Here is a 19402-nt window from a genome sequence, read left to right on the forward strand (position 1 = left end):
CGTGCATTAATTTACACACAAGAAGCAAATCCAAACTGACCAAGTTTTACTACTGTAAGACCAGTATTGTTAAGGGGCCGTCCGGGGTTACCAATTGTTTTTACAAAACGAAAAGTTTTAGTGTTTTTCAGCCCCCACCTACCCACCTGTACAGTCACCTACCTGTGCCTATATATTTGGCATGGTGCATCCATATGTAATTTGACCCCGCTTCCTATTTCACACCTTCGCGTACGCACATGCACCAGCGGTAACTGTTGCGTGCCTGTGCTGTTTACATGCCTACTCTGTTCCCTGTGTTCTCCACTTCTCCTTCTGTCTTCATCAAGTATAGTTTGTAATTCCTACCGGAGTGTGATGGTTGTGTTGGACTGAGAGAGTGTGCATGGGCATTTACCCTTAGTGCTGTTGCAGTAACGCAACACTTGGTGTCAGAACTGGTACCCCGAACCCTCGCCACCGGACCCGCTCGCCATGGCGAAATTTCAGCCCCCTGAAAGCTTCGACTTTTCCGCACCTGAGAATTGGCCCCGCTGGAAAAGCCGATTCTCACGCTTCCAGATTGCTACCAAACTCTCTTCCGAATCCGCAGATGTCCAAATCTCCACTCTCATCTACTCTCTGGGCCCAACTGCGGATGATATCTTCCAGCGTGAGTTGTCCTTCGCCCAAGATTCCGACAAGGACGACTTCGATAAAGTGGTCGATGCTTTCGACAAGTACTTTGCACCTGCGGACAATGTTATCCACGAACGGACGCAGTTCGCTCGTCTCCGCCAGCTCCCCGGTGAGTCCGTAGCTACGTTCTCAAGCCGACTCCACTCTGTCGCGGCGAGATGCCGTTTCGACAAGCCGTCAGAACGGATCCGCGATCACCTCGTCGCCCACATGGCTGATTCTGAAGTGAGTAAGGCGATGCAGAAAAAGGACATAGGCTCCCTCACCCTCGCCGATGTTCTCAAGGAGGCCAAGGCAGCTGAGACCCTCGAAATCCAGCTAGCCACTCAGCGCTCCGCAGCCACTCAGCCCTCCGTCGCAGCCGCTGTCGCTCGCGGACATCACAAACAATCTCGTGGAACTGGCAGACCCAAGAATGCTCCCGCTGCATCTCGCCAGTCCGCGCCTAGCTACTCGACACGTGGCCCTCCAGCAACCTCTGCTCCGCGCGCTCCCTGCTCCGGCTGTGGCTCATCCAGTGGTCACTCGCGCCGCGAGTGTCCTGCTTGGTCCGTCGAGTGCCGTAAGTGCCAGCGTCGTGGTCACTTTGCCAAAGTGTGTCGTAGCTCTCGTCAAGTGGGCGCGAGCGAGATGTCTGACCATCCGGTGAGTGATTCTGCTAGTGCTAGTGCGAGTTGTTTTATGGGTAGTGCTTCATCCGAGTCACAGGAACCCAGTATCTGTGTTTTGAGTTCAGTATCCATTCCTGACTCAACTGAACCCTGGCTTGTTGAGCTCCCCATCAATGGCCAGTCAGTGTTGTTCAAGCTGGACTCTGGCGCAGACTGCACACTCCTGTCACTGCCTTCCTACAATAGCCTCAGTCCTCAACCTAAGCTCACGCCGATCTCCACTAAGGTCACTGGACCTGACGGCCAACCTCTACCCATACACGGCGCATTTGTTGCTGCCAGCTCCTGGAAGGACCGCAACGTCACGTTCCGTGTTATTGTTGTTGATGGCCCCAGCAACCTCCTGAGCCGCAGTGTGTGCCAGGACCTGAACCTCCTGTCTTGCGATGTATCCGAGGCATCCGCAAGCCCTCCGTCCGCTCCTCCTGCCATTGGTCGCATGTCCGGTCCTGCAGCTACCATCGAGCTGCAAGACAATGCCCAACCATATCACTGCCAGACCGCACGAAGAGTTCCCATCCACCTGCAAGCTAAGGTCAAGACCGAACTTGACCGGATGGTCCAGATGGGAGTCATCTCTCCAGTCACTGATCCGACCGACTGGTGCGCGCCCATGGTGCCCGTGCTCAAGAAGAATGGCTCCGTCCGCATCTGCGTGGATCTCAAACGCCTGAACCAGTCCGTGAAGCGCTCACACTTCACTCTGCCGACCATTGAAGACACCCTGGGCAAGCTGTCCGGAGCCAAGGTCTTCTCGTCGCTTGACACGGCGTCTGGGTTCTGGCAAGTGCCACTTGCTGACGACAGTGCGTCACTCACTACGTTCATGACACCGTTTGGCCGGTTTCACTTCAACCGTCTACCCTTTGGTATCACCAGTGCGCCAGAGGTTTTCCAGCGTCGCCTACTGGAAATCGTTGGGCACATTCCCAACGTGGTCGTCTTCATGGATGACATCCTCGTGTTCGGTGCCACTCTAGCTGAGCACGATGCTGCCCTCACTGCTGTCCACGCAGCTCTCGCTTCTGCAGGCGTACTCCTCAACCCCGCCAAGAGTCGCCTCCGTATGAAGTCCCTGACGTTCCTGGGTCACCTCATCGGTGCTGACGGTGTCCGCCCAGACCCAGCCAAGGTGTCTGCCATCCAAGCTCTGAAGTCACCGACCAATGTGCCCGAGTTACGCCGTGCTCTGGGTATGTTCACGTTTCTGTCGAAGTTTGTGCCAGATATGGCCAATGTCAGTGCCCCGCTCCGTGCTCTCCTGAAGGCCGACACCGCCTGGCAGTGGGACACCCAGCAAGAAACTGCCTTCTGTCGCCTCAAGGAACTCGCTACTACTGCTCCCTGCTTGGCACTGTTCTCGCCCGACCAGCCCGTCCGTATTAGTGCTGATGCCAGTAGCTACGGACTGGGTGCTGTCCTCCTGCAGCCTGATGGCTCCCGCTGGCGCCCTGTTGCCTATGCGTCCCGCTCTCTATCTCCTACCGAGCAGCGCTATGCCCAGATTGAGAAAGAGTGTCTCGCCATCGTTTGGGCATGCGAGCATTTCCACCACTACATCTACGGCGGTCCTCAGTTCACAGTCGAGACTGACCACAAGCCTCTCGTGCCTCTCATCAACTCCGCTGATCTCGCCCGCTCTCCTCTGCGATGCCAGAGACTCCTGATGCGACTGATGAGGTACAACCCAACCGCTATCCACGTGCCCGGCAAGTCACTCGTCATTGCCGACACCCTATCCCGTGCTCCGCAAGAGTCCTCGCCTACTAGTGATCTTGCTGATGAAGTACAGCTGCATGTGTCTGCCGTCACATCGCATTGCTCCACCGACCCGCTCTTGGTCGACGTTCGGAACGCGACCAACGCTGATGCCGACATGTGTCGCCTCCGTGCCCTCATCCTCAACGGGTGGCCAGCCAAGCCCACCTCGGTCCCCGCTAGCCTCCGCCCGTACTTCGCTGTTCGCGATGAGCTCTCAACTGCTGATGGTCTCGTATTCCGTGGCCAACGTGTCATCATCCCTGCATCCCAGCGCAACGCCGCCCTTGCCAGTGCTCACGAGGGTCACCAAGGCGTTGGTAAGTGTCGTGCTCGTGCGCGTGCTGTGATGTGGTGGCCTGGTATGTCTACGGACATTGAGTCGTATGTGATGTCTTGTGCCACCTGTGCCAAGGCCCGTCCTAACCCAGCCGAGCCGCTCATCTCGTCCGAGTTCCCATCTCTTCCATGGTCAAAGATCGCGTGTGATCTGTGTGCAGCCAAAGGATCCACTTACCTAGTTGTTGTCGACTATTTCTCGCGCTACATCGAAGTCAAACAACTTACCACTACTACGTCTGCCGCTGTGATTGCCTCTCTCCATGCCGTGTTTTCTACCCATGGTATTCCACACACGCTAGTGTCTGACAACGGTCCACAATTTGCTAGTGCCAGCTTCCGTGCATTTGCTGCCGAGCTTGGGTTTGCCCATCGCACGTCAAGTCCTCGCTTCGCCCAAAGCAACGGCGCTGCAGAACGTGCCGTTCAGACAGCCAAGCAGCTCCTTCTGAAGAACGACGACTTGCCTTCCGCTCTCTTGGCGTACCGGTCTACGCCATTGGCCAACGGTTATTCACCGTCACAGCTGTTGTTTGGCCGCCAAATCCGCTCCCGGCTACCAGGACCCCTCCCTGCTCCAGCCTGGCCCGATTTGACCGCCCTTGCCGACAAGGAAGTATCTTCCAGGTCTCGGCAGGCTGATCGCTACAATGAACGCCACCGTGCTCGACTGCTGCCTGTTCTCGCCCCTGGTGCTCCTGTGTATGTCCCCGATATGGACAAAACTGGACACGTCCAGAACCGCCTGTCCGAACGCTCTTACACGATCGACCTCACTCCTGGGTCATCTGTCCGCCGAAATCGTCGCCACGTGCGTGCGTTGCCATCCACGCCATCCGCGTCAGCCAAACGCCCTGATCCCTCCCGCTCACCCTCCTCCATTGAGCCCATGTATGAGGTTGAGTATGGTGTTCCTGCTCCTGTGCATGTTGCCCTGCAACCACCAGCTAACTCTACTCTGCCACCTCTTCTGCCTGTGCCGCAGTCTCCTAGAGTTGCTAAGCCTCTGCCACCCGGTCGCAGACCACCATCCAGCCGTGTTCGCCATGCGCCGCAACGCTATGCTGCCAATACCTGAACACAGTAACACTGTTTACTCCGTGTGTTCCAGTTGAACTATGACTGTGTTCTTTTCATTTTTTTTTCTCTCTATCATTCTGAGTAATGCTCACTCTGGTACCCGCTCCAGACCTGCTCTCGTTCCTTTCCCTCTCTCCTTTGCTCCACACTTTCTCGTGTCCCTCCGTTCGCATTTTTTTTCGGGGGAGATGTACAGTCACCTACCTGTGCCTATATATTTGGCATGGTGCATCCATATGTAATTTGACCCCGCTTCCTATTTCACACCTTTGCGTACGCACATGCACCAGCGGTAACTGTTGCGTGCCTGTGCTGTTTACATGCCTACTCTGTTCCCTGTGTTCTCCACTTCTCCTTCTGTCTTCATCAAGTATAGTTTGTAATTCCTACCGGAGTGTGATGGTTGTGTTGGACTGAGAGAGTGTGCATGGGCATTTACCCTTAGTGCTGTTGCAGTAACGCAACACCACCCACCTTTTCTGCAGGTAAAACGAATTCCAATAAAATATTGATGTCAATTTTCGACACCCAGAGATAACTAGGCATTCTCCATCTGCGTTCAATAATTATTTTCAAAACGAAACTCCATCAAACCCACCCACCCACAAACGAAAACTTTTTGTTTTGAAAATATTATTGGTAATCTATTATTAAAACGAACATTAAATTTTAACCCTTTAAGAGCCACAGGAAAATTTCAAAATTCTGCATTTTTTCGTGTTCCTTGGATCATAGCTTCAGTTCTACTCACTCAATCCTCACAATCTAGGGCTTCCTGGAAAGGTCTCCGCGAGAGGAAGAGAATGAGGTCGATCATGATAGCCAGCACACCGTCTATCCAGCGCTAGATCGCAGCGACAGTACGAAAAATGCCCCAAAATGCGTCCAATTGCGTCCCGCTCCAGATATTTCATTTTACTCGATCATGGAGTTCCAAATTTTTCGCTGTGTACTCTTGACAATATCAACAGTGAAACCTGTGCAAATTCGAGTAAACCAGCGTGACGAAAAGTCTCAATATTCTCAATACTAATGTCGTACTGCGCGCTTTTGAAATTGCCGCGATCGCGGCTCAACTTACGAGTGATTTATCTCAGGAACCGTTTCTCGCAGCGCTTCACGGATTGTTTCTCCCGACAGGTGAGAGTTTTCTCTTCGCCCTGGATATTTCAATCACTGGATTTGAGCGAGATTGGACTGAGTTACGATCTTTTGAAGTTTTGCATTTGAATGCGTCGTTTACGACGCATTCAAGTATGGGGCGGCTCTCAAAGGGTTAAGGAGTTAACGAATTTGAAAGAATCGTTAACATTTGAAGTCGTTATGTGCAAAACGATATGTACATGTACATGTGCAGTCATTTGCCGGTTTTGACACAGAATTCGTTAGAATTTCACTTCGCTAACCCACAGAAATCCGGAGACTCGAGTCGTTATCTTTAATGAGTTATATTTACAAGAGAGTTGGGAAAGACATAGAACCAGACTGAAGCACACTGCACTAAAGATCGACTGAACTACAGAAAGACGGGCGTGCAATATTAGAAAGAAGTCCAGCTACTGCGTTAGCTGACAAACTAAGCAAACTGAAAGGCGGCAAAAACAATGGAAGGTACGCATCACTAGTCCCATGGTTGTTGCAACATGAATGCAGATCCTATCTATCATGTAGCAGTAAAGCTAAACCGAACCAAACCATTCGTGCAGCACGGTTGGTCAATCGGACCGTGGTCCAGTCGCGCCCTTCCGGCGACATAACATATGCAGCGCAGCTAAGCAAGGTCACTGCGACCAGACAGCAGCTAGCCCTAATCGGGCCTAAAGGAAGAAGTGAACTGTACGCGGCTAGACACATGCACGACATGAGAGGTGTACACATAAACCGGAGGCGCGCGCATGGGTGAGCGTGTATACAGCATGCATAGCAACATACATTGTGAAACAAGAGTCATAAGGCACCTAACATAGCAGTTCATAACATGTCTCTGTATTCATGGTTTCATCTCTGTCTTAGGGAGTCTCGACGTGCCCGTTCGCTCTCTACCCAAGCTAGTACATCAAATGTGCCTAGTTCTGGTGACGTCACATCAAGCGCTGCAGTGTCCACATCGAACACACTGTCAGCTCTTCAACCCATCTCCGTGAACACACCACTCGACAACAGGCTGACACAATCCGCTGGGAAAGCGAAGCGAGGTCAGTTTCCACTCACTGGTTGCATTGTCGATTTAGATATTTTCTTGTGATCAAGGATTCATGCTAGGTATCATTAGCGAGACACAACTTTCGCATCGAGTGTCTAGAGTTTGTGTTCTCCGACTTTGAACTCTCCACCACACTGTTTGCACTCTGCTCTCCTTTCTTTTATGAGTGCGTTCTCTGGTCTGTGTAAATTTGACAGTCATCCAGCACAATCGCTAACTTTGCTTCGTGTTGTTTTCCTTCAGGTCAAGTTCCGTCGACGTGTGAGTACTGCGGCAAAGCAGTGGGAGTTCGGAGTTGGATGCGTCACTTGACCGCCTGCCCAGTGTTGCTTGCCATGCAGGCATCTGCAATGGATGATGGTAAGTTCTGTTCAGGCTGGGCCCTCAGCCCCTGGGTGTTGTATATTCTGCGTAGTGATGGGAGAATGTGATCGGTTGGCTGTTGTTGCCTTGCCATAGTTGTGGTGTGCGGGTATGGCACTCTGATGAGAAGTGCAGCCAGTATGTTATGTCATAGTACTCTGTGTGTTGCACAGTGGATTCTCATCGACGCTCCTCTTGCAGATCTTTGTAGTAACAACCCCTCGGCACGACAAGCACATTTCTTATACCTCAGCTTTGTTCATAGGCTTGTGGTCTTCGATGTATGTATGTGTGTTGGGGGGGGGGAGTATCCAAGGAAAGATGTTTCGATGTTAGCTGTGCACTTGCACTGTTCTGATCTTGTTGCGTGTTGCAGATGACATGCCGAGCTCTAACACGCGTCGCTCTAGTCGAAACAAACCTGACAGTCAAGAAGGCAGTGCCTCGTCAGCATCGACTAGCAGCAGAGCGAGTCGCCGACGAATTAACCGCCCATCGTCCACCGCCGTGTCCGCGACCACAAGTCCAGCACTGGAGAGAAGTGAACCAAGATCAGCTGTGAAAGAGCCACCTGTTGATGTCAGTGCGGAAGTAGCGGACGCTGAGCAGGTTGAAGCGGACCCTGTCACACCTGAAGCAGAGCTACAAAAGACAAGCAATCTGAACCCAGAGCTTTCTTCACTGGAGGCAACGAGTCCATTCCATGCATCTGTGCCTCATACTGCAGATGTAGCTCCAGCGTCGGAGAACCCACCTGGTTCAACTATGTCACCAATCAGCCAAGAACAGCACAGCTCATGTCACGGCGTTAGCCAAGAACAGACCTCTGAGAAACAAGCTGGGTTGCCCACCGATGGCCATAGTGCGACTCATTCTGCTGCTGCTGATGCGAGCGATAGCCGAGGTGACGAGCCGCAAACGTACGAATTCTCACCGCCTGGATTTGTCATGTCCGGCGTGGCACCATCAACTCCGTCACTGAACGCATCTGGTGTGCAGCGTGCGCTGCGCCGTGCTCTTGTATCCAGCGACAGTGAGCGATCAGTTACAGCCAGCCCTGGGGAGTCTTCTCGCAGTCCACCATCCCGTTTACCTACGTTGCCATCTCTGCCTGAAGCACCGGTGTGTGAAGCAGCCATTGCTGAACCACTGGTACATCAAGACACACCCCAGAAGAAGGCAACATCACGCCCATCGTCGCAATCTCGCCAACCTGAACCGTCACAACGCAACTCTCAGCGCACGAGTCAAGGCGCGGCATCGAATGCCAGCCGCAATCCGTCATCTCGCAGCGTTTCTCCGTTTGACATTTGCAGTTTGTGTGGATTATCACCAGCTGAGTGCGGTGATTGTTACCAGTGCACACAGAGCATGAACATTGTGACCGTGTCCAAGGGCATCTTTGAGGACCCAGACGACTCACCCCAGTCCTGTCGTCCAATTCCACGGCGACCAAGAACTCGCAGTAGCACCGGCGATACAAATGAGACGCAGGCGGTCAGTGAGCCGGCTGCTCTTCAGGCAATTGACGGTCAGGCTAGTGCCTTCCCGACGAGTGCTGGTCCGGCCAGTGCTGTTGAGACCAGTACTGTCCAGACGAGTGCTGCTCAGACCAGTGCTGCTCAGGCCAGTGCTGTCCAGACCAATGCTGTTGAGACCAATACTGTCCAGGCTAGTGCTGTTCAGGCCAGTGCTGTACAGATCAGTGCTCTTCAAGACAGTGCTGTTCAGGACAATGCTATCCAGACGAGTGCTGCTCAGGCCACTGCTGTTCAGGACAGTACTGTCCAGGCCACTGTTGTTCAGGACAGTGTTGTTCCGGCCAGTGCTGCTGGGCAGATTGTGTGTGAAACCACACCACAGGAGAATAGAAGCAGCACGGCTGAAACTGCCGACACTGTCAATCATCAATCTATTGAAGACTCTGTGCAGTTACAGCCCAGTGTTAGTCCTGCTACAGCTAGCAATGACACAGTGACCGAGTCCTCCCGTGGCAACCACGCTTCTCCTAGCCGTGTGCCTGTAGATGATGAGGGCAGTAACACAGAGGAAGAGCACAACCTGTCATCATCTCTATTGGAGTATGCCTGTACGAATATGAGTGGCGATGGTGGACTGCAAGTAGAGAGCAGTCCCCCTGCATCGACCAATGCCGAGAATTCACAGCATCCTTCACAGAAAATCACGCCCCGTGACTCGCAGACAGCTTCCTGTGTCGAAAAGGCAGGTGATGGCAAAGCAGCAGAGCAAAATGATGCTGTAGCGGCAGAGACATCACAGCAATCGCTTTCGGCTGGTAAGCCCCATCCCACAACAACCACATTGATCACACATGAGCTACCGTCATCTATGACATCGCTGCCTGCCAGTGTGTCTCGTTTGGCTGACGAAGTCCAAGAGCTCTCCGAGATCTTTATGTTAGCCAGTTCACGGCAGGAAGAAACCGACGTGAGATCAGGTCTGGACTCACTGAAGGCGATAACTACCGAACAGTGCCCATCCTTCAAACAGACAATGCCAGTAAGCGAACCTGAGAAATCGGTGACAGATTTGGATGAAACGATGAGCACCAAACTTCTCTCTTGCAACGACACCCTTATTCATGAGGATGCCCAGTCAGAACAAACATCGATCTCTGCTGTGATGCTCACGTCAGCTGATGATGGTTCCAGTATGTTGCACACGGAAAGGCCTGCATCTCAGCCAGCTGCCAGTCCCATCGCAGATGTCTCAGCGTCTGTTGATTGCGCTGATGACGTTGATGGTGTTGATGGTGGTGATGGTGGTGCGGCTGCCGGAATAGGGACATGTGATGACTGCATTGTTGAGTGTACTGAACTGGACGACCATGCTGTGGGCGGTCTGACAAACACTGAGCCGTTGGATACTGATCTGGTCGCCATGGCTATGATGGCCGAGGCTTCCACATTGCCACCCCCGGAGCAAGACAATCACAATAATATGCTCCAGGGTGACTGTAATGATCATGCACATGTCACGGTGGACGATGCCGATGTCCAGCACGAAGAGGTGGTTGGTCTAGCCTGTGAAGATGATGTCACCACCGACACCGATACTGATGGAGTCGAAAGCTCCACCGAGGATGACATGATCCCGCCAACACCGCCCACTGCCGTGGAAGATGGATATGGCAACGGAGATACTGCGGACGCTGTGTCTTCTCGCGTTACACCAACAGATGAGATGACTGGTGGTAATGCGACCTCGGCTAAGCCAAAGTCTGCTGTCGCTACCGGCAAAGGAAAGCAATCACTTCCAGCATCATTGAAAACATTGCCATCCTCGGAGAGTTATTCTACACAGGTAAGTTGGTTGTGTTGTGTCTGTGTTTGCCTAGTTTTACGTCATAAAGCCGAGCCGAAAATTCTTTTGTTTCTGATAGCCCGAGTGACTGTGTTTTGAGTCTTTTGATCCCCGACTGAAAACCTTTCTCTCTTTATGTGTGCATCAAGGAGTTGTATAAACCTGGGAAAGGACACACCGCTGATTTCCGGGGGTCCTGTTTGACACAGCTCGATATGCATTATGCAGTCAGACCTCGCATAACCGCACACATCCGTTTTCGACAAAAATATCCGGATAGGCGAGGGAACCGGATAATCGAACACACATACTGTATGTATGCATAGCATATGCTGTAAATCGGTAACCAGCGATTTTCTTCCGGATGGCGAGGGATCCGGATAAAAGAGGACCGGATAAACGAGGTCTGACTGTACACTACTATTTTCCGCTGAGTACTTTTCAAGGCATACGAATTCACGATTTGATAGACCACAAGAAAATCATCTGGGGGTCAGCTGCCCATGACTTTTTTCTTAGTACTTTGAACTACTTTCAGAGGGTGTCAGCTGCTGGGTGGCTCAATAACCAATTGAGTCATCTTTCCGAGATTCCTTCTGAATCTCTCTCCCCTGTCTCGGGGAGACCCTCGTGACCAGTTGATGGCAGTGAGCAAGTGTGTGTGTGTGTGTGTGTGTGTGTGTGTGTGTGTGTGTGTGTGCTCGCGGGCATGCAGGCATGCAGTCAAGTGCAATCCTCTCAAGAGTTCGTGTTTATTGGATTCCAAGGATATACAGCACCAGCTTTGGACGCATGTAACAGTTATTGGACTGTACCAGTATGCACAATGCATGTGATCAGGTTGTTTACATGAAAGACTGTTGGTATAGTTAGTCAGCTAACTGAGGATGCACATTTTATGTGGTGAACTGTACTTTGCAGGATGTGTCTCGCATGCAAAATGAACTTGACGACATGAAGGGCGAATTGGACTTCCTCAATGCTGTCTTGGGTGAGTAGTAAGCCTGCACACCTCTCATGCTTTGTTGTTTGGGTCTTCATCCGTGGGTACATAAAGTGAACTAGATATTGTTTGCAGGTGTTTTTGTTTTGGTGATCCTACGCTAACATTAGACACGGCATGGTTAGTTGTAGATAAATACATGCTGTTCTTCTGTTCCTGTCTCCTTTCCCACAGGCTCGGAAACCAGCACTGATAACGTGAGTAGAGACCTTCCAGGCACAAACAACTCTTACGAGTCGTACACTTTTACTTTGGAATCTCTATTATCACAGGGTTGTGCAGTGGAATTCGCACTCGTGACTTTGATTATTTAACAGACCCAGCAGCAGTAGCAGCAGCAGCGTATCTCCTGGACTACTCTTGACAGCTACTCGGCTGTTTTGTGAGCCTAGACTTTGCTGACCTGCATTTTAGTTACCTGTTACCCTGCCATACTCTGATCAGTGTGAACCCATAGCATGCAAGTAGGCTGCAGAGGCTCCCCGGGTGAATCTGACCTGCAGTCGGTACAGTCTTGTTCTACTGGTCGGAGGCAATCGGTTAAATGTCAGTCGCCGTCAGGTGCACTACCGAACAGCCCGTGCTAGCCAAATGCGTGCATAGCACTGCATACCTGTCTGTGTTACTGTGTAGTAGTGGAAGGTTGTGTATGTTGGTCAAATAATGAACTCATCTTACTGTTTACCTGCCTGTCACTGCTTTGGGGCTTTGTAGCATTCACAGAGATTACTCCCAATGTGTATTTGTGTAATTATCTACGTAATACTACATTGTTGTATGGTGCTTGCTCCTATTCTTGATCTCGGTCTTCTCTTCTTCTTTATGTATTAGACTATTCAAAAGTCTGACAACTCGTCATCTCTTACAGCAGGATCTCGTAAGTCATGGCGGGCTGTGCTTCTCCAGGTGCTTGGGGTTTCCAGCCGTTATCTTTGTCACTGAGCTCTATAAGCCTTTGTGTGTGTATCACTAGAGGTGTCTTCCCACTGCGACAGTGTTACATGAATCTCTCCGGCAGGTCAATGGCGTTTGAAAGGCCCGGCATGGGACATTACCGGTCATTAACCCCTTCAGGTCATTCGTACGCATATATACGTACCAATGTGTAGTACTTTTACTGTTCCTAATGCAACCTAGCATACATGTAGTATGGCTGGTGGTGAGGGGTGTAAGAATGAAAGAATGTTGCTTCACTGTTCCTGCATTGTTCCTTGCATCTGTCCTGTCCAGCATTACAAGCAGTGCGTCGCACAGCTGGCCGGCGAAAGGCAACGCTTCTGTCGTGCACCCTCGCCCAGCAGAAGGCACTTATGGCCGACCCACACCCACCTGTTGCCAACACGACGGAAGCGCCAGAGGACAATCAGATAGCTGATCTCTCCGCCTCGTGTCTCCAGCAAGCTGTGGAGCCAACCCCGCCACCCGCTAGATCTTGCAAGCCTAATTCTTCAACTGCACGGAAGCCGATAGCCAGATCCCGCCAGGTCTCAGTAACAACGTGCCAAAAACAAGATGACGTTGTCTGTGTGAATGGTGAGGAGCCGCAGCATGACTTGTCAGCCTCCTGCCTTGAACTGGCTGCTGCCAGTGGCCACAGTGTGGTGAGAGTAGCATCACCAGTACCTGACAACCTTGCACATGATCTCTCCGCATCATGTCTGGAGCAAGCCACTTGTCTCTCCCTGGATGGTGCAACACAATCACATTCAGTCACAGCAGAAGGTGTTCGCTCCATTCCGTCCAGTCAGGCACATGCTGATGCAGACACAGGGCCCGTGGACCTGGACACTGACCAGTTTACTGCATCTTGCCTGGCTGAGTGTGTCGAGGCTAGCAATCCCTCTTCTTCGCTGCAGCAGCGTCGTTTACGCTCCAGGTCACCGGGCAGTCAAACATCCAGTGGTCGACTTACGTCTGGCTATGGTGCACATCTTTCTGGAGCAGGGGTGAATGAACTGATGCCTGGTGATGCAGGGGTGAATGAACTGATGCCTGGTGATGATATACTTGCAGCTGATAGTCAGCCTGCACAGATACTGTCTACAGCCGCCGGTAAGAGAAAGTCACCCCCGGACTCTGATGACTCCGATGATGAAGAAATTGGAGTTAGGAAGAAGCGCCGGTCCAGCACTCGTGCTGCAGTGATCGATGATGATGATGAGGAGGAGGAGGATGAAGCTGATGTTGATTTCCCAGCCTCAGTAGATCTAAGTCATGCACTATCGGATGACAGCGATGATGATTTAGTGTGCGTATTACCGCCAGTAACCAGCAAACCCAAGGGTAACAATGGCCGCTCTTCACAAACACCGTCCGTGTCCCGTTCACACTCCGCAATGGCAGTGGATGTGGATGTGGACATGGAGAACGATAGTACTGGCGTTGGCAAGCGCCGGTGCACTACTCCGCCAGCCAATGTTGCTTTTGTTGATCTTGACGGACCTCTTGCAAGCCAGGACTCGCCTCTCCCCGCCTCTGTTGATCTCACACTATCCGCACCGACCAGTAAGCATTCGACTCCACCGTCCGTTGGTCGCCTCTCATCCTTTGAACCCACTCCACCCCCGGCTGAACTGGGTGAGTTTCCAACTCATCTTCTCCAGTCCGTGCCTCCCACGTCAAATAAAAAGACACCACTGCCTCGTGTTAGTGGTGAAGGTAGAGGACTAACTGCAATGGCATCCATCAGTAGTAAAGCAGACTCATCAAGCCTGGACAGTATTGAAGGTAGCTTGCCCTCCGTCTTGCCCAAACCTAGATCTCGGCAGACGCCGACTGTTGCCTCGAGATCTACCGGCGCTGAAGTCACTAGACAGCGGGAAACGAGCAGAAAGATCACAGCGCCCAGGTCAACCTCGCGTGTACCCAGCCCGTCGAGCAGTCCCACCAACAGTCCATCGGGCCAGGAATCATCGCCACAGTCTGTCTACCAGATGCTCAATGTCAAACGCAAACGATCGCTCGTCGGTAGCAGCCCTGACGCCGATCACCGCCGTACTACTAGCAGTACTTCCAGCGTTGCTTTGGCTAACCGGCACTTGCCATACCCGGCAACCTCTACGAGGGGCCACACTTCATCGTCCCTGGCCACAAGTCGTGATTCAGAGACTACACAAGGTGACGGTTGCTCCGAGACTCAGGACACCAGCCGTCACCCGACTGCAGCTTCTAAGTTGCGAATTGCGGCCACCCCTCCATGTGCTGTCACGCTTGCCAGTAGTGCAGCGCGACCGACTAGCAAATCCAGCTCAGCAACAAAGTCTGTTACGTCTCCACCGGTACCGTGTGGATCAGTAGCCAGACCGCTGATTTCGCCACCTGCCATCAGTACCAGCGCAGTGCCTACATCGTCATCGTCGACCACTGCTGAGCGAACTGGTGACTACGATCTCGGATTTACTGCATCGGGGCGTGTAGCAGAATCTTCATACGCTGGCAAGGACGTATCCCTTGTCCTTAGTACACCACCTACAACTCTTGTGGTAAGCAAATTATGCGGGCAGATCCTGAGTTTGGTGTGCATACGTTTTAGGTCTCTGCCAATGAAACTCCAACAGATCAAAATTGGCAAGCATTGAAATCTGTAAGCACTGTCCTTGACGTCCAGGGCTTCACGTAATGAACCGAAGCACCTCGGTGTCGTAACCCTGAAGTGCAGAGAGAGAGAGAGAGAGAGAGAGAGAGAGAGAGAGAGAGAGAGAGAGAGAGAGAGAGAGAGAGAGAGAGAGAGAGAGAGAGAGAGAGAGAGAGAGAGAGAGAGAGAGAGAGAGAGGGAGAGAGGGGGGGGGGGGAGGAGGTGATAGACATTGGAATACTGCACGATGAGCATGTAGACTGTTTACAGTGTGCTCTGAATGAGTATGTTCCATCGACAGTGTGCTCTCAAGTGCTTGGTGTGCTGTATGTACCGTAAAGTCTTGTATAAAAGCCGCACTTGAATAGAAGCCGCAATTTTGGGCCCATCAAATCACACATAAGCCTGGTTTTAGTGTTGACATACATAGAAATACCTGTCTTGTATAAAAGCCTGTCTCATATTGAAGCCTGCAAAATTTCACCAAGAAAGTCATAGAAGCCGCGGCTTTTATACAAGACTTTACGGTATCTAGTGTTGTGCCGACTCCGAGCAGCATCTGCAGCAGCGACTGTGCCTGCATTCAGTGTCAGGCTGCCTGCCTTAATCACTAACTGCTAGATAAGTGTGTGCCAACGTGTTTTTGATGTGGTTTGTGTTTTGTGTGTGTTTCAGTCACGTATTCATATGCTCAAGCGGCGGCATGGTCTACGCCTGGCGCACACGCTGAGTCGTTCCAGCACACATGTTGTCTTTAACTCTGGTAACTTGGTTAGATTAATCACATATCTATTATCTATATCTATTTTCTATTACAGGTGACACCGCTTGCCCAATACTAGGTGACACGTGTGTGTGTGTGTGTGTGTGTGTGTGTGTGTGTGTGTGTGTGTGTGTGTGTGTGTGTGTGTGTGTGTGTGTGTATGCAATGAGAATGGCATGTATGTTGTCAGTGTTGACACTGGCAGTACTACTATGCGCTGTTTCCTAGTGGATGCAGATGCTAAGTTTATAGCTGTAGCTGTGCAGCCAGTAAGTGTTATTCGGTGACGTATATGTAGTTACATGTGTGTGTGTGTGTGTGTGTGTGTGTGTGTGTGTGTGTGTGTGTGTGTGTGTGTGTGTGTGTGTGTGTGTGTGTGTGTGTGTGTGTGTGTGTGTGTGTGTGTGCAGATCACACCCGTGTGGTGCAGCAAAGTGTCAAGTATTTCCAAGCATTGGCAGCACGTACTTGGATGGTCACTGTCAGTTGTAAGTGTGTTGCTGCTGACAGACTTGCTGCTCATGAGGCTGCTGTACTTATTGTGCCCAGTGTACCAGAGAGCTACCAGCTCCTGGCTTCCTGATAAGTACCCGCTATCTGTCAGGATATTGTATTGCCACGACGTTTCTATCAGGTTGAGTAACTCATACTGCATGTCTGCGCCTTTAAAGCCATGGTCTTATATTCGAAACACCGCTGCTTTCCTAGCTATTTTAGATTCAAAATGACTCGCCCACTACCAGGGCTGCCACTTGTTCCGATTTTTCGGAAATCGTCCGATTTTTGATCGCCTGTCGGACAAACCGACCGGTTTTTTTCCCAAAGAGGGACAACCGATTATTTTATTTTGAGCGCTTTTTAGTCCAGTTGGCCATTCGGCGCTTCCAGGTCGCGTTTGGCCAGTCACTAGGGAGGTTTAGTTCCCACGAAACGGAAGCGCGTACGTGGGTGATCCACGTAAAGTGGATGAAGGGAACCCACGTTGCAATGTTGTGTTTAGTCACACGGAACAAACATGAAGCATGAAGCGAAAGGCCCAAACCTGGTTGAAGACAAAGCTACCCGGGCCTAAGAAGCTCATCCAATATTTTGATTTCGTGCTTCGGAAACTTCTTCAGCTGAGCACCCTCACAGCTCGCACAATGCGCTCCATTCTGATTTTCACCCACGTTCTGGCGGAACGTGGGTGAGCCTCCATACACGGTATGTCGTGAATCAGAAAACGTCTGTACGTGGGTCACTGAGTATCACGTGGTACACACACGTAAAGTACCCACGGATTACGTGGGACTAAACCTCCCTATTGTACATGTATATGTAGCTGTAAAATGCACGCGTGCTTGCATGTGTGTGGACAGTTAAAAATGTGTTCTGGGGCCCCAACAGCAAGCCATTTTCCTAAAAAAATTCTCCCTCCAAGTGTGGCAGCCCTGCACTACGCTATGCCATCAAAGTCCACAATGATTTCAATCTTAATCCACTTGTTCACCCTTTCTGCTGGGCTGGAAGTTTGAAGCCATGGCTTTAAATATGCGGACATAGGGTAAGATGACCAAGGTAAAGATTCTAAAGAATAAGCACACGAGGGCCCTGAGCTGGCAGCTCTGTTGTCTGTACACTCCATGTGAGCACTTGCCTTGGTCACGTGGCAGTGTACACCGGCCCTACAGGACACACACACACACACACACACACGGGCACGCACACACGGACACACAGAGTACTTGAAGGCTTGTGGACCCTGGCTATGCCAGGCGCCCCACGTCACTTTGTGACGTCACACGTCTTTTGCATAGCTTCATCACAATGCTTCCTTATGCAAAGACCCCCTTACTGTTCCTGGGTTTGCCTATGATCAGGACTGGTTTCTCAGTTTGTTCGTTGGGATAATTGTAAGTTGTAACCATCATCTGCATATCTCTTTCTCTGCTGCTGATTTCCATACCAGGGTTGGAAGAATGCTACAATGCTGGAAAGCTTGTCAATGAGGTTTGTACAGTGCGTATGTGTGCATGCTCACGCGTGTGTCCGTGCTGTGTGGCCTTTCGCATAACAGAACAACTGTTTGCTGTTATATTTGAGCTTCCTGTCAGAGTGACAAGAATTGTTTTGTTGTAGCTCTGAAGTCAACTGGAACTATATCTTGATTCATTGACAAGTGGGATCGATGGTTCGCACTAGATTAGATTGGTATGGCTCCTAGTATCTGTCCAGTACACATCACATAAATAATACATGTACATTGCTGCTGCTGTTGTTTTCTCGCCTAGGAGCTCCATGAAGTGATTGGTGATCGTCAGGGGTTCATGGGGGCGCCACGTAAGGCTCGCTTCTCTCGGCGCTTTGACGTAAGTGTCTGTGCGTGACATTGTCACTCTATAGATATACGTCTAGGCGAAAGGGGGCAGTGCAGCGAATGCCTCATGGACCTCTGGGATTGCTGCATTGCCCAGTTTCCGTTTGCCTGACTTTGTCACATCACTGGCATCAGTACACTTTAAAAAAGCATCAATCTCTCGACACTCCTTTTTAATGAATATGGGGCAAAACAACTGCAGATGCACACTTTCTAAGTAGAAGTGTGGGATGCCCTAAGAAACTGAGGTGCTAAAGGTGATAACAGTTCTAACAGAAGTGAGACGTTACTAAGAACGCAATAGCGGTTTGCTGGGACATGGCGTAAATTAATAGCTAGAAAGTACCTCTTACAGTTACTGTCTATTGAGTGTTTTTTCCGCATCATTTCTAGCACTGCATGCCTTATCCCACCAAACCACTCTTGCGTTTTCACCTAAAAGCACCTCAATTTCTTAGGGCATCATGCCACATTTCTACGTCAGAAGTGAGCAATAACGCCAGTTTTTTTCCTATAACATCATTCAACTCAAACTGTCATTCATTATCTTCTGCCGCCACTGATGAGGTCTGTTGGAGCAGGCCAGCTGTCTGGAGGGTCTTTGATATCAATATCTTGATGGGATTGTCCTCGCTATGGTGGTGATGTGCAAGTGGAGTGTGTCGGCCGAGAGCTCACTGTGGAGTGGTAAAGTTACTGGTTTCGACAGCATTCGCTGTTGTTTCACTTGACAACTGTCATTGCCTCAACCCTGATCTCCCTTTTGTTTGCTTCTTGTTCCTGATTGTTTGCAGGAGCCACCTCTCTTCCATGAGTTTGCCATCTTCCTTTCCGGACAGTTCTACGTCATCGGCAAAGGTAGGCGACTTTATCAAACACAATATCCCGCTCATTTGAAAGTTGCAATGCTGTCTACTTCCCTGACATCCAATAGGGTTATGGGAATGTGGATTGGGTGGTTCAATTACCAACTGAGCCATCTTCCAAAGACTCCATCTAGCTACATCTCATTATCTCTCCTCTCATGGGGAGACCATGTGACCAGTTCCCAGCAGTGAGTACATTTGTGTGTGGGTGTGGGTGTGGGTGTGTGTGTGGGTGTGTGTTGTGCTTGTATTTGCCATAGACATCCTCGCTCAGATTCTTCAGATTGGAGGCGCACTTATCCTTGAGTCAGCTCGTACAGCTTGTCCAAAGGTATGGTGACAATATCATCATACCCTTCGCTTTGTTCATGTTATTTGACCGACTTTAATACGTCCCTTTTCACTTTCTTTTCTCGTATCCACC

The 19402-nt window shown here is 50.9% G+C and overlaps 1 protein-coding gene across 2 annotated transcripts in view; it reads left to right on the top strand.

Moving 5' to 3' along the window:
- LOC135808859 (mucin-5AC-like) overlaps nt 1–19402 on the top strand; it is a 34072-nt gene that overhangs the window by 6510 nt on the left and 8160 nt on the right. Inside the window, exons 9-22 of one of the 2 annotated variants that reach the window (XM_065322100.1) lie at nt 6540–6721; nt 6973–7089; nt 7469–10416; nt 11338–11407; nt 11594–11616; nt 12251–12296; nt 12650–13381; nt 13412–14901; nt 15669–15756; nt 16167–16244; nt 17705–17745; nt 18027–18104; nt 18907–18970; nt 19239–19309. In XM_065322100.1, coding sequence (XP_065178172.1) covers nt 6540–6721; nt 6973–7089; nt 7469–10416; nt 11338–11407; nt 11594–11616; nt 12251–12296; nt 12650–13381; nt 13412–14901; nt 15669–15756; nt 16167–16244; nt 17705–17745; nt 18027–18104; nt 18907–18970; nt 19239–19309 — 6028 coding nt within the window. Of the gene's footprint in view, nt 1–6539; nt 6722–6972; nt 7090–7468; nt 10417–11337; nt 11408–11593; nt 11617–12250; nt 12297–12649; nt 14902–15668; nt 15757–16166; nt 16245–17704; nt 17746–18026; nt 18105–18906; nt 18971–19238; nt 19310–19402 lie in introns of both variants that reach the window. The other variant, XM_065322099.1, reaches the window with a different exon arrangement.

This window comes from Sycon ciliatum, chromosome 2 (assembly GCF_964019385.1).
Source record: "Sycon ciliatum chromosome 2, ocSycCili1.1, whole genome shotgun sequence".
Classification (NCBI taxonomy): Eukaryota; Metazoa; Porifera; class Calcarea; order Leucosolenida; family Sycettidae; genus Sycon; species Sycon ciliatum.